At 43.1% G+C, this 14,815-nt stretch overlaps 1 protein-coding gene across 6 annotated transcripts in view; it reads right to left on the bottom strand.

The window, feature by feature from the left end:
- Positions 1-1,654: 1,654 nt before the first annotated feature.
- ERC1 (ELKS/RAB6-interacting/CAST family member 1) overlaps positions 1,655-14,815 on the bottom strand; it is a 304,598-nt gene continuing 291,437 nt past the window's right edge. For all 6 annotated transcript variants that reach the window (XM_064458288.1, XM_064458330.1, XM_064458316.1 and 3 more), the window contains one exon: positions 1,655-8,465. In XM_064458288.1, coding sequence (XP_064314358.1) covers positions 8,328-8,465 — 138 coding nt within the window. In that variant the 3' untranslated portion in view covers positions 1,655-8,327. The remainder of the gene's footprint in view (positions 8,466-14,815) is intronic.

Raw genomic sequence — 14,815 nt, 5'->3', positions numbered from 1 at the left:
GTTTTACTGCACGATGCATAAAATGTAACCTGATAACGCACAAAAGGGATTTGGCATCTTCGCTTTGTAGTGCGAACAGTGTTATTGTTATGGGCCATCCAAAATATGAGTCAGCCTGTGGGGATACGGCGGTGCAACACACCAAGCAGCCAGAGCCGGAGTGGGCTGCAGCAGCTCGGCTCAGCTCTGCCTGCAGATGTGCTGCTCTCCCTGCAGATGTGCTCCCCCGCTGGCAGCGACTCTCGCCTTTCACTTGTCCTCCTCTTTGAGAAGGACGAGCCATTCAGAAATGGCATTTGTACCACTTTCAGACCGGCGGATACCGCGTTGTACAGTAATTGGTTAAATTTACGTGGCATGTGGTTTCATTCAGCTGATCTGGACTGCGCTGCAAAAGCCAGGCACACCCTGGCCTGACGGGAATCACGAATCCCCTTCTCAGCCAAAGACGCTCAAGCGAACATAAAACAGACTGGGAACCAAAAGGCCGATAGACTCTTCCTTTCAAAGCTCCCGAGACCCTTAATCCCCACGTATCCTTTTTCCACACGCTGCTTTACATGCCTGATTGAAGCCCAAGTGATTGAAACCCAATTAGCAGGAGGGGAACATCCAGGCACTGAGATCAGGATGCCTGTTCTGTCACACATGAAGTCACTCATATGGAAACAGTGAGCCCAGATCTTAAGAGTCCCTTGAAATGATAAATCTCCAGAAAGCAGAATGGACAAGGCCAGCAAGAAAGCCCAGAGAAAAATCGGCTGCACCGATAGACAAAAGGAGAGAGAAATGGAGAGGCTTTGAGGGAGAAGTTGGTTAGAAAGTGTCCCGACTTGGGGAGGTCTGCTCTGCCAGGGCTTCAGGATAGCTGCGGAGAATCTGGTGGAGTGTGTTTAACATGGACATTGTTCTACCAGTGGGACCCAGTGTTGCAATGCTATTCTCTTCAGAACAGTTAAAAACGCCAGAAAAAATGAGATTTTATAGTGACGTTACTGAGGCAACTTCCCAGATCCTCAAAAAGCAGCTGGAGACTGGATGCTGGGTAGAGCCCGTTTCCTCCAGCGTTGCAGGGGGCATGGCTTGTCTTATGCCATGAAGCGGTGACTCTCTGCTCTCGTGGGGACAGGACCCACCAGGGGCTCACCAGGAACAGGCTCTGTAGGACAGCCGTACCAGCCCTTGCACGGCAAGGCTTTCCAGGCGCATTACTCTGTAAGATGTGATCCTGACATTGACTCAACGCTGGAAGCACATCTGGGATTCAGTCACTCGTTAGCAACGTTTAAGTCACATTTACTTGGAAAAGAGGCACGAGAGAGACAAAGGAAACAGCTGGCTGTAAACGCAGTTGTTCCATCTCCACTTACCTGACCTGTGAGGTCCTGGGGTAACCAGGACACTCCTGTGACTGACAGCCCCTCACCTTCACCTTGCAGGCAGCCCCAGCTATGCCCACAATGGTTGCCAGGCACGTGGTGCAGCCGAGACCCCTGTAGGGTTGTTCCAGTGGCAACAAATGGGACCTCAAGCCTGGTCTCAGGGAACAGCCACACAGCCACTCAGCCCTCCTACCTGCCCTCCAATCCCGGGCACGCAGGAGGGGGCACTGAGCAAGACACACCAAAATTCACCAAAATGAAGACATGGCACAGAATTTTTAAATAATTTTATAATTTCCTGATGAACTTAGTCTGTGAATAAAAAAAGAAGAAAAAAAATGAACAAAGTGTTTATATTATCAAGGCAAAGTTGAATATAACATGTTTTCTTTGCAATTTTCATTATCCTGTCAGTAACATGACTCCAGCAATAAAACACATACAAGTTGAAGGCAGCGTGCGCACTTGCATCACAGACATCTATGTCTCCCGCTGCTGTTATTTCAAAAAGGAATTCAAGTACACTAGATCCCATCCCCAAAGCCTGTCTCCCCCTCCGCTAAAGTGCAACATGTCTCTTCCAAAGCAAATGAGGGATCCGTGTCTGTGGATTGGATGGAGCATCCCACAGAGGTTTTTTTAACCCCACAAATGATTTGTGAACCTGGAGTGCAGCGCTCCTCATTTACTGACTTGGAGGGAAACAGTGATATACTGTTTTAGTGGGCTTGGAGCAGCATGTTAGGCTAGCAAGAAATTATTCCCCCGTTCGTGGTCCCATTTGATTCATCCTTCTTCAGCATCTGAACAGATACAGGCATTTGCCATTAAAGCCTTCCCACATACACTGTAACGAGGGTGCGAGCAAGGGCCAAACGCAGCTGCCCCTGGGCAGGCAGGGAGGACAGAGACTCGGCCATGCCCATGGAGAGCTGGGAAGATGGGGTAGATTAAAGGAACGATGTCTAGTCATAAAATTTGGCTTCAAACTTGGCTTTTAGATAACCGCATTTTGTAACAAGGAAGAGTACATGTGACTGATAGACCAATTTTTTTGCCAGTTCCCAAATGGAGAAACAATGTTTTGAACAGAAAGCCCCACCAAAGCACTGAGAACCTAAAGTGGAAACGTCTATCTAAAACCAAAACTGATTGACGTGATTTTCAGGATCTTAACTGGAAGTGCAAAACGGGGCCAAACAGCATACGATAAGTTTGATATTAAAAAATACATTCATTTAATGAAATTCTTTACCCAGCCTCATAGGTAAAGCGATTTGCGTGGGTTTTTTTGTTTACGTTACGTGCCGGTTTAGCCTCACGTTGTTCCTTTCAAGCAGTGCAAGTCCTTGATGCAACCGCAGCAGAAGGCGGCTGCTAGTCCTTTCCTGTACCATAACCCCCTGTGGCTACGTGGCCAATACCGGATGCAAAGAAATACGACTTTGATGATGGACCTACACGCGACTGCCTGCACCAGCCGATCTGCGCTTGCGCGTGTCCCTGGTACCGACGGGTGCGACTTGAGAAGACAGGGAAAACTTGGCCAAAGCATTTGGCCCATTTATATCAGCGGTTCCTATCTTAAGGGACACCTGGTGTTGATAACCGTTACCAGAAAAGATTGATATCCAAAATACTGTTTCATTCTGCCCATTTCTGTACTACACGTGTACAGCATAAACCTGGGAAAGCAGGAATTTATACAGGGTTTGTAACATTTCCTAAGAGGCCAAGCTGCCTTGGACCTCAAAAGCCCGTGAAAGGCAACTGGTTATAATTATAAGCCCACAAATCCTTTTCTGTACAATCCCAAGAGGAGGAGTCACGGCTTTGTTGCTTCTGTACTTGAATTCCTTTTGATGAAATTTATTTTTATATATTTTTTAAAACACATCTTTTTCAGTTCTACTACTATCTTTTTTTAATCCGACAACAGACACACATTGTTGGTAACTGCCCCAGCCTTAGGACCACACAGACAATATCGACAAGCAGAAAACAAAACAGGAAAAAACACCCCTGAAAAAGTCAGGAGAGATACTGATGACAGGGTTACAGCACTCACCACACACACTGGAAAAAGTCAGGATTTCTGTGTTTATGCTTTTGACACTAAAAATTTTTGAAACAGTTTTTCTTTTTTTTTTTTTTTTTTAAAAACAGTCAGCGGACACAGCCATTTTGTTCAGAAGGATTTGCTGTTGCGTAAGGTTCCTTCCATTTATGTGGAAAAAACAATTAAAAACATTATTTTTTTTTACCCCCCCCCCACGCACTCCTTTTCCTCGCCACGCTGACAAGATGGGTTGGCAGAGCTGGCCTCGCCAGGCATGATGCCCCGCGCCCGACCCTCCCACCCCGCCGGCTTCGCTGGGGCAGTGTTAGTTATCCACAGCCTTCTGCATCCTCTCCTGTTCCCTCTTTCAGGGTGGGCACCGAGCTGAGTAGAGGCTTCCTTTAATATCAGATGCCTTGATTGTACTATTTCCCTTTTGCATTTCATCGGAGTCATTTGAGGAATATGTGCATTACTTACGTAGTGAAATTTTTGCTTTAAAATGGTATCGGCGCAAGACTCTATGGCCTTTGCAAAGACCCCTTCAGTGGCAATGATTGGCAATTAGTACAGGCATAGGGACTCAACCCTGGCAACCATCTACCAGTTGTAGAAATTTCCCAACAAACTGAGTGTTAGCAGCACAATGGGTGGGAATTACAGGGCAAACAAAAAGAGGTGCCCCTTTGGTTCAAAAAACAGGGTGATGCCTATGAGATTTATGACATTAACGCTCCCTTGTGCAAAATACTAAGAGCCCCAAAGTACCAGAAAATTTGCTAGAGAAGGGATAATCCAGCTGTGCAACCAGAAACGGCACACAGAGTTTCGTGCATCACATCAGACCTTCACCTTCAGTCCCCCAGACTTGGCAAAAATCGGATACTCCAAAGAAGGTTTGGCATTTTCTAGAGGGAAAGCTGGTTAAAGGCAGTCAAAACGAGAGAGAATACTAGAAGCGTAGAGCTTCGTTTGGGAGCACGCCAGACAATTCTTCCAATCGCAAACTGCTCATGTCCTCACCCTGTAATTCTAGTGTTGTAATGTCCTTTTAGTGTTTTACATGAGGCTGGGTTGAGAGGAAAACATGTCCTTGGACTTGTGGATATCATGAACAAGAGTGGTTGGGGTGTCAGCTTTTATACTGCATGTGGGCTTCAAGCTTGAGTTAAGTTATTTTTTAGCCCAAACCCAGCTAAAATGACCTATTCAATTTTCTATAGACAGCTCCTCAAGTCCTTACATCTCTCAGTTTCTCTACAAATGACAGCTTGAAAGAAAAAAAAAAAAAGAAGAGCAATTAAAACTTTCACAGCTCCAGTAGCAAATGGAACTTCATTCAAAAGGAGAAGAAAAGGCAAGTTTCCCCAGGCTCCCTGGGAAGCGCCCCGTAATTTCCCAGAGCTGCTGCGTTGCAGGACTGCTGTGCTAGGAAACTGTATGCATCTGCCTGGCTGCTGACTCTTGGGCATAAGATTTTGGAAGAGCATTGCTGGGTCAGGCAACTGGATGAGCATCGCAGTATGTGCACATATGGCCCTTCTGCCATGTGCCTGATACGCAATTTTGTGACGGATTACTATAACAAAATCCCTTTGTTGCCCTAAGGCCAATGGTGCGGCACTCCATGCGGGTGAAAAGAAAAAGCTTTCACTGGTCATGTTCAGCATTAAACAGTGGCCAGCAGCACCTCCCGAATCACATAGTTCCTCAAGCTATACGCCATGACAAGATCTCTGTCGACACAGGATCAGAGAGATTACCTGAAATAGTTCAATGGAGATCAAATCGGATCAAGTCTGTTCCCAAATGAGATCTGCTCTCTCCCTGAAAGCACTTTTCTGAGGACTAAGATCAATGTTTAAGATGGGAAGCCTAGAAGACCTTGAAGATAACAGCCGTTAACGAGAAAATTTGCAAAGGCCTGACAATCCAGATGGGGGGAACAGCAGGTGTGGGGCTGGCAGATAAAAGACCAAATGGCCAGCGCGAAAACTAGCCAGGCTTGACAAATCCTTTCAGGGAAGAGGCTGGGAGATGTGTAAACACGGAGATTCACCTGGCTGCCAACGCAGAGATCCTGCACACGCTGTCATGACAGCAATGCGCCTTCGGCTGGGGCACTTTCAACTCTAGAAACACAGCCACAGGCTGGCAGCTGTGTTAAAGATGCAGAGGAACTAGCACCGAAACTTGCAGCTTTCCTGCAACAAAGGGGCAACGCAGTAAACCAAGGGAATTGAAATAACAGCCCGAAGTGACCACCCCTCGTCACCGTCCCCTCCCCCTGCTCCTGCCTGCAGCAGAAACGCTATCAAGGAACATCTCAGTAAGAGGTTTACAAGCAGGAGTCATTTGAACCATCGATAAGGGAAATTCCACAGCTTCTCACAGAGGAGGGATTGTTTTACAGCAGGGAACCAGGGCAGCTGGAGATTTGACCATATAAGTTAATGAGATAGTCAGGAGTGATGGTGGTGGTGCGATGATGTTAGGCTGATGGCTCTGATGCTTTTACAGGCGGCATTAAATTCCTTGAGTGAGTAATTAGGGGTGATGAAGAAAAAGCAAGAGGAAAGATTTCAAAACAACAGCTCCTATCGAAACGTGCTGACTCAAATAATGGGACCAAAGGGGTGGTTCTGGGATGAGGCACGGCTCAGTGGTATGTACAGTCACTGTCTACATACCTTCCGGTGTTCCCCCCTTGCACGCATTCAGGTTCCCATTACTCTCCTCATCCACGACAAAAAAGCTTCAGACACAGGCTGCCACTACAGCGTGAACTAAAGCTGCATTTCCTGGTTTGTAAAGCACTGGCAGTTCAAAACATGGAAAAGGTGCGAATCACCTCTTCTTCGGAGACTTACATATTTCTTCCTAGTGGACACCATGGTTATGGATCCAGTTCCTTCTGCCGAATCATTACAGTAGAATGAATTGGGATGTGATTTATTTTAAATCAGTCAGTTTTCAATAGACTCTACAGGTATATAAGGATTCAGTCTTGCCCAATTTTCAGTGCTTGTTTGAAAAAAAGACAGGGTACATCTTCCCTTACTCAAACTTTTGCTGATCTCCTTTCTATTGGAAGCAATTGGTCACTTCTAAAGATAAAAATAAGGTGTGAAAGACCTACGGGGGAGCTGTGCTGTGTATCTGAAAGACATAAGAAATGCAGTTTTCCTGAAAGGGCTTGGAATGTTTTCCTTAGCACAACAGTTCAGCGATTAAGCTCAGAATATAGTGAGTCATATGGAATTAAACTGCAGGCTCTGAATGGGAGGTTTACTGCGAGGATTCACAATTAGCTAGTGACTAGAAAACCAAGATTTCTTCCACTGCTGTGTTGATATTTGGTCTCCTTTCCTCCTCCCCTCATTCTCTTAAGTAATATGAGAAAGCTAAAGGGGAACAACTCCTTTAAGGAGCACATGGGGATGTGTTAAAGGGTTCTGTCCTGCAGATGCCCCCAGACACACATAACCACTGGTAGCCAGGAAAAAACGTGTCTCCCCATTAATGCATAGTCCAAGAATGAACACCCAAGTCCTACTCATAAAATAGGATTCTGACTTGCCACCACAATGACAAACCGACCTGCTTTTTCAGGTCATATTACCTATCAGCAGGGGCTTCAGTGAGTGTCAAAGATGGATGGGAGCAAGACTAAGGCCTCTCACATACATATAAGAATTGCACTGGTTTAACTAAAGCTGTGATTTTATACCTATCTACTCAGCCGGGTGCCAACTCCAGCAGAGATGCTCCTCTTTATAAGACTGGGTTATTGCTCTGAACTCAAACTCATTCCTTGTCAACCTAAGCTAAACCAAAATAAATTAAATTATAATTATGGTAAGAACTATGTTACCGATTTACCTAACTTAGCTTTAAAATTATACTTTCAAGCAAAATGACACAATTTTCTCATTTACAAAATGCCTAAGGCTATTCTGATGACAGCTAGCGTTCACAAAGCTATGTATGGCCTGAAAAATTGGCAATGGACAAACTATACAAGTTAAAGCTGGGAGCTGACCTGTTGACCACACCTGCTTGAAGGGAGAGAGCTCTCTGTAAAATAAGAACTCAGGAGACACAGACCTATGATGAGAAACCTCAGCTAAAAAACTCAAGAAATCAACAGATGAAAACAGTTCCCTGAAAAAATGCCCTACTCGGCACTTCAGAGTCAGATCAGTGAACAATAAAAATCAAAGTTAAGTAAACATAAAGTACCAGTATGCCTACCTTGTTTCCCAGCCGATAGATGCAGTGACTAAGAAACAAAATGGGAAACCTTCCTTTCCTCTCTCTGTTATTTAAGAGACATTGAGACAGGCAGTGAGACCTGAGCTAGCTAGCTGATGCTGGCCAGTCATGAGCCATAATCAGAGCACGCTCTGGTTTGGTTTTAGCACTATGAAATTCAGGCTTTCAGCTTTTATGAAGAAAAAAAAAAAAAAAAAAAAGAAGAAGCAATAAATGACTGAAAGGCAAGGGCTATCCTTCTGCAACCTCACGGAGAACTAGGGATGCTTGTATTCAGTGGTTCCCCTCTTCTTTGCTCAGTAGACTTGGAAGAGCTCTGGTTAGCTGTATCCAAAAGTCACCATCAACAAAGTCAATGAGGAATTGGATTCTAAAGTAGAAAGGCAGTGAGAAGATGAATGCAAACATGACTGATTAATCATAGACTGGAAGAACCTAGAGAGCACGTAGTTTTTAGCGTTTTTTTTTTTGCTTTTGTTTTCTTTGTAAAAGGTGCACCAGAAGTTTCTATTCCATTTTCTGTCTTTCACAGTCCTATCCACTCTCATGGCTCCTTGGACTGACTGGGCTTGGCCACTGGTGTGTTGCTCCGGTGGGGCTAGTGGCCGAGGTCATGACGACTCCTCAAGTGCATTGACGACTTGCTCCAGGATGTCAGGGCAGTGATCCGCTATCTGCTGTAAGATGGCATTGGCAAACTCCTGCAGCTCTGCGCTTTCCTTCTCGCCCTTTTCTAACTCGTCATGAAGCTGCAAGAAACACACAGAGGCACGGTCATTCTCTGCTGATAAAGGTGTTCCCTGTATAATGAGGCCTGCCCAGCATGCTCAGCTCTCAGCTAAAACACCACTTTTAGAGAGGCAGCTAGCAGAGGCGTAATAGGCTGGGCACTTCCAGGATTGACATCTTCCCTTGGTGACTCCCTTGCCAGAACCTGGGTGCTCTCCCCTCTCTTTATTTCACTTTTTAAGCACAGGACCAGGCTTGTGACCTTCCCAGTTAAGGCCACGTCAACGTGGGAAAACTAACTGGCTTAACTGTTCCCGAATAAATTGTTTTACAACATGTATTAGAAAAGCTTCTGCCATATGATGTTTTTCTGAAAGCAACTGTGTTCCAGAACCAGTATGGCATTATGCTAGTACATTATTTTAAATAGTTTGACTTTTATTCATAATAAATAATAAAATAAAATAAAAGGATGTTTCATATGACACTACTTCAGAATTACCTCCTATAATAAATCAATAGAAATGTTACATAATTACACAAAATACACTCTGAGTTAACCAGAATTCTAAGTTTTCAGCAGGGTTAATCATTTTCAGAGACTATGCTTCCTAACTGAGTCATAAGTTGTCTATACACAACTGTGGTGGAGCATAGATGGGTTTTTGTTTACAAACGCTGCATTTCCTGTTGGGTCATTCTTTGTCCAGATTGAAATTGGCTCAGAATGACATGGAGCTTCAAAACTTTATCTTATTCACTCTGTCTACAGTCTGTAAACTGTTTTTCCAACAAGCAGTGTTACAAACCATGCCACACAGCATCTTGGAGTATATGTGAACATAGTTTTTGCCTCCAAGTCTAATGCCATTGCCAGAATTAGGGGCCCAGAGAGTCTTAATGCAGAGCAGAAAACATCTACCTTCAGCAATCTGTTTGTCTGACCAGCAACTGATAAAATCCATGCTAGCCTGTGAACTGTGCAGGATCCCAAGTAAGGCTGTAATTTGTACAAGCATCTTAGGGATTACTGTTTTCACTATGGTCTAAGGATCTAACAGAACAAGGAGAAACAGCATCTCTTACTAGACCAGATGATATAGATAGACTGGATAAGCTTTCAAGCACATAGTTTTTTCACATAGCATATATCCAAAAAATTCATCTGTTTTTTTAGAGTGACATGATTTCTTCTAATAAACTATATTCCCTATTAATATAACACAGGCATATTTGTTACAAATATTTGTTACAAAAATTTGGTACATAGACTTAGATGGATTCTTAAGTTTATTGCAAGCTTCTGCATCCAAATTTGTCATTTTGAGCAGCTTTTTGAGCATCTATTTTTGAACCTTCTTTCAAATTTGGGGTTTTTTTTCTCATCTTACCTGGCAGTCCCATAACATTTCTTATTCCTAAGTTATTGGAACTCTCCTGTGTTCATATGTGACATGGAAAGGATGACAAATTGGAATTTTTCATGCATGAAGGGATAACTGGCCATCAGTATGCACATTTCTTGATCTATATATTTGTATTTGTGTAACACTGCTCATTGTAGGCAGCAGGACAACAGGGATCATTTTACCACCATAAAAGCACAATGCAGTGGGAAAGGTTATACTTCTACGATTAAAATTCTAATCAGATACAACAGTACATCTCTGTTTAGTGATGATATCAAGCAAAGGACAGGAGATTGTTATTGCAAGAAATACAGCATAAAAACAAATGGACTAAGAATGATTACAGAGTAAATACAAACGCATTTTAAGGAAGTTAAGGTATAGACTTCTATAGACAAAACTGAGAGAAAGGAAATTAAAAGGGTAAGCCCGCTACACTATTCCCTTTACTAGGCAGGGTAGCATATAGTAAATTATTTGGGCTTTGCGTGCTGAATGTTAGTTTAATGTGTTCGTATGTGCTTTGTTCCTACTGGCTGCCGTACTCACAGAACAGCTATATGAATCCGAGAGGGGCTCATGCCAAGAATCACAATGCAAAAGCAACCTGATCCTGCTCCGCGGAGTGACATGAGCCGGGAAAGTGGGGAAAATGAGAGGGAGGGGAGCACTCCGGGCTCTGTAAGGGCTCTCAGGGGAGAAGGGGAGGAGGGGGAAATTCAACAGTAACCCATAATGGCTCAGAAACGGCATACTGTGGATAGGCGATTAGCCTGCTTCCAACAGCCTGGCAGAGTTATTAGTCAGAAACTTGCAATGGATGGATAAGCCTAGGAGAGGTCCAGTCAGCAAGCAGGATTGAAAGAGTCAGCACGGCCAGCTGGGAGCAGTGCTGGATATTAAACGCCAGGAGACTGAGTTTCAGGGACTACCTCTGAGTCTCAGGTTGCTCAGCTTTGTGAAACCCCAGCGATTCAGGCGGCCCCAGTTACAGCAGCCTGCAAACCACCCAACCACTGGTAAATTCATGGGACTGGTTTGGACGTTGAACTCTGAGACAGGGGTGCCTTGGCTTCTCGGGCCAGGACAAAGATTTCACAGTGCCATTCATCAGAAGGGTGGGAGGTCATGGAGGTTGGGAGAGACAGCAAGTAAAGGGAGAAGCGGCCAACAATGTAATTCTCCTTTTCTTCATCTGGCTCCTGCAAAGGGCCTCGGCTCTCGGTCCACAGGAGGAGAGCCAGGAGAGGGCAGTGTTAGCAGGGAAAGCAGGGGCCAGCTCCCTGCGGGTCCTGCACCACCTGCCCAGCCAGCATCCCTCCTCCAGGCACTTCAGCCAAATCCTCCAGGTTAACCTCCAGGAAAGGACAAAGCAATGAAATAATAAAAAATAAAAGCTCCTCAAAGAGATTAACCTTCAAAACTGAAAGGAGGTTGGTGGACAAGGGAGAATCCTGCAGGATGTTGTCTTCAGCGGGGCAGTACTGCAAAGTCAGTGATGTCTTAAGTTTCTTGCTGTCCTAGTCAGCATTTATGTACTTATAAGATTCCTTACAAAATCAAGGTAAGCCCAACAAAATAAGCCCATGCCAAAGCTAAAATAAAGCAAATGCAATCAAAAGTAACTAACTTATCCAGAAGAAGAAAGTATTTCCAAGAAGTAAGTTTTTGACCATCGACAGCCCAAAAGGAGATGGCTCTAAATGCTGAAGGCCAGCAATAATACTTTGCAAATTAGCGCAGACAGAAAGTCTACACAGCTGTCTGGCAGATGTCTGTGATGAAACATCTTTGAAAAAACTAGCAATGATAGCCTTGCGTTGAGTTCGCTAGCTTCAGAACATCTAGGTTTAATAATGTGATTTCTACTTAAACAAAGACATCTTAATTGACTATGTGGCTGCTGCAGCATTTCTATATCATGTATGTCATCTCCATTTACATCATTCCTTTCAGAAACAGCTGTGAGCACCATACGTCACTCCTCATTCAGACAAGCTCCTTAATGGGAACATCCAGTTCTCCATGGTATAACTTGATTCGCCTAGGTGTTCGGCAGTCCAATTTTAGGGAGGTTTCTCTAAAAGTATTACTACCAGTTCTGCTCCCGGTTTCCTAGATTTTCTTCTTGTGAATACAAATGGAAATGGTGTTATCTTCCCCATGCCATTTTTCTGTGAAAATAAAGGAGTGTTAATGGTCCTTTTTTGTTGGCATTTTCAGCTGAGGATATAAGGAGATTCATACACTTGCCTCATAGAAATGACCAAAAAAGAGAAGGCAAGGCCAGATACGTTTGCCTAGTTGATGACAAGTAAAAATAGACAGCTCAGAAAGAAAAGGGTAGCAAGGACCCCAGAAGTGCTTCATAGTATTTATTCTTTATCTTTGGACAGAAGAACAGAAAGGACCCTCAGCACCTCAGGGGAATGCAAGCTTGCAGATAATCTGCAATAGATTCAGATGCTTTCCACCACTGCTGCCTTCCTTCCTGGGTTTAGTGCAAGTCATGATAGGAATACTTTTCCATTTATAGTTAAACTCCATCAGTGAAAAAATCCCAAACAATTCACCATGAATTTAGCTTGCATTGTGCTTCTCTGGTCCAAGATATTCCAGAACTTATTTAAAGATTAATTGACATTCAGAGGGAAGACAACCTCATAATGAAGAAATAGGATGCTATGGTTTTATATGCACACTAGGTGAACTGTGGTGCTGCTCCGCAGAACCTTTGTGGTCTTTGCTTATCCCATAATGTAAACAAGGCAACATTAAGCTAAGATCCTTTAAAATCTATTTATATGGAAGAGGCATACTCCTCAAAGTTATTTTCCTCTCGTTAACGATTCCACAAAATCACTAACGAAAAAAGGCAAAGAAAAATAAAGTAGTATCTCATCTCAGGCTATGGACAGTAAAACTGAATACAGAGTATGAAGTGCTTGTAGAGCAGCACAAAGAAAGTTCACTGTAGGGCTTCTATAAGGCTACAATGCCGGGATCTGGAATTATGTTTCTCCGAAGTTTAGGTGTTTCTGGATCAGGCTATGGTTAGTCTGAAAAATACGTTTAAGCTTAAAGTAACAGAAATAAGCATCAAAAAGAAATTTAACTGATTTAATCTTAACCTTTGTTTTGTCTCAAAAAAAGGTAAACTACGCTGTATCTCAGGCAAACGGTCAAGAGCTTCTGCCTCTTCCCAGACCAACCAGTGTAAATACGTATGTTTGAAGTAATGAGAGCCAATTACATACAAACCTTTATTTCTCAACTATAGACCTATAAAAGGGCCAAAAGAAAGGGTTATGAATATGGAAGTCACAGTCTGTCAAACTTAAAAACAAAAACAGGAAAAGAAAAAAAGATTTTTTTCATTTAGATCCTTAAATATTTTCATTCTATCTGGAAATGTTGTTTTTATGTTAGCTTTTTCAAAATATTTAAAACACATGCCTTTAAGAATTGAAGTCAGATTTCAAAATAATCATTCTGTCTTTTAAAATCATGTAAACTATAAAAATGTTTTAAATACATTTAAATGCATTTCAAGAGATTTTACAACCAATTTTTGACAAGAAAGCCTGAAAAGATTTGTTGAGGGCTCTTGTACCATATATTTGAAATAACTTTGCACATTGTATTTATCCTGATTCCTGAGCATCTCTAAGCTTTGTGAATAGCATAAATATTATTATTTCCTTGGTAATGAATGAATTTTAAAATTATATAAACAGGAAGAAGAAATAAAATAAATGCCTATAAGTTATATTTTGCATTTGACTGGAGAAGATTTCCTGCAAATCCTGCACTTGCAGGTAATTTGTCTATCCTCCAGCAAGAGCAGCGATCATTTCACAGTCAGCAGACAATTTTCTGTTCATGTAAATTCTGGTGTACATTATACACTAACAGTAATGCTGCTATAGTGTACAAAAATTTGTTATTCTTTGTCTAAACAGAACAAATAATAACTATTGCCCATACCACAGGGCTATCTGCTAGGGCCAGGCCCCGCTGACCTAAGCATGCATAATGCAGCCAAACCCCCCAACCCTAACCCCTAACAGCTCACAATTCTGCACATTAAAGGGACTGTGAAAAAGAGTTAGGCTGCTACTTCTTCTAGTTTCAGTTGCAATGCCTTACCTTAGGTGTCAGTTTACTTTTTTGAAGCCGGGTTGCTAGACACTGCCTGTGTCTAGCTCTGCGATGCGCCCTTCATGCTGGGCTTGTACCTTGCCCCTTTCTTTCTCTGCTGATGAATTAGGCCTCTACGTCCCCACAGGGACTCTGGCTGTTTAGCATACCTGGTAGTCATAAACCCAGTGAAAATTCCCCTGTCTACAAGGCAAACCTTAAAAACCTCTCTCATATGTCCTAGCTAATGAGGTTTGGAAGAACTTGTTACTGTTAGGACAGAACAGTTTGCAAGCAGTTACGGTTTTGTACCTACACTGTGCAAAACAGAGGAGAAACGACACAGCAGGAAGTATTTGAATGAAATGATGAAGTTATATGCATCCAGATCAGAGCTGGAGCCCTTCCTACTCTTTCCACATTACTTATTCCTCTTTAAGAGGAAGTTAATTTTGTTTATGATCAAGTCATGAAGAATCCTGTTAGCTCTGAAATTTCTGACAGATATTCCAGGAATAAAATTTCCATGGAATATTTTGGACCATACAATCCAGCGAGCTCAACAAGCCAACAGAGGACCCAGCTGCTCCTGCATGTGGTTCATTTTATCCAGGAAGGGTGCTCACAGAGGCCGCCCCAGTGACCCCTGCACAGCCAAGCAGAATCCATAGCAGTAGCTCATACCAGGAGATGTTGCAAAAAGCTTCCGCAGGACCACAGTGTTTGAGCGAGGCACAGAGTAACAGGACTTGTTACTAATAACAAAACGTACAGAGAGGTGAGCTGCCCTCAAAAAAAATAAGGTAATAGCTCAGGCTGGT

The sequence above is a fragment of the Phalacrocorax carbo genome, chromosome 1, assembly GCF_963921805.1.
Source record: "Phalacrocorax carbo chromosome 1, bPhaCar2.1, whole genome shotgun sequence".
Taxonomy (NCBI): domain Eukaryota; kingdom Metazoa; phylum Chordata; class Aves; order Suliformes; family Phalacrocoracidae; genus Phalacrocorax; species Phalacrocorax carbo.
The sequence above is the reverse complement of the archived record's forward strand: the minus strand, read 5'-3'. Positions and strand labels throughout refer to the sequence as shown.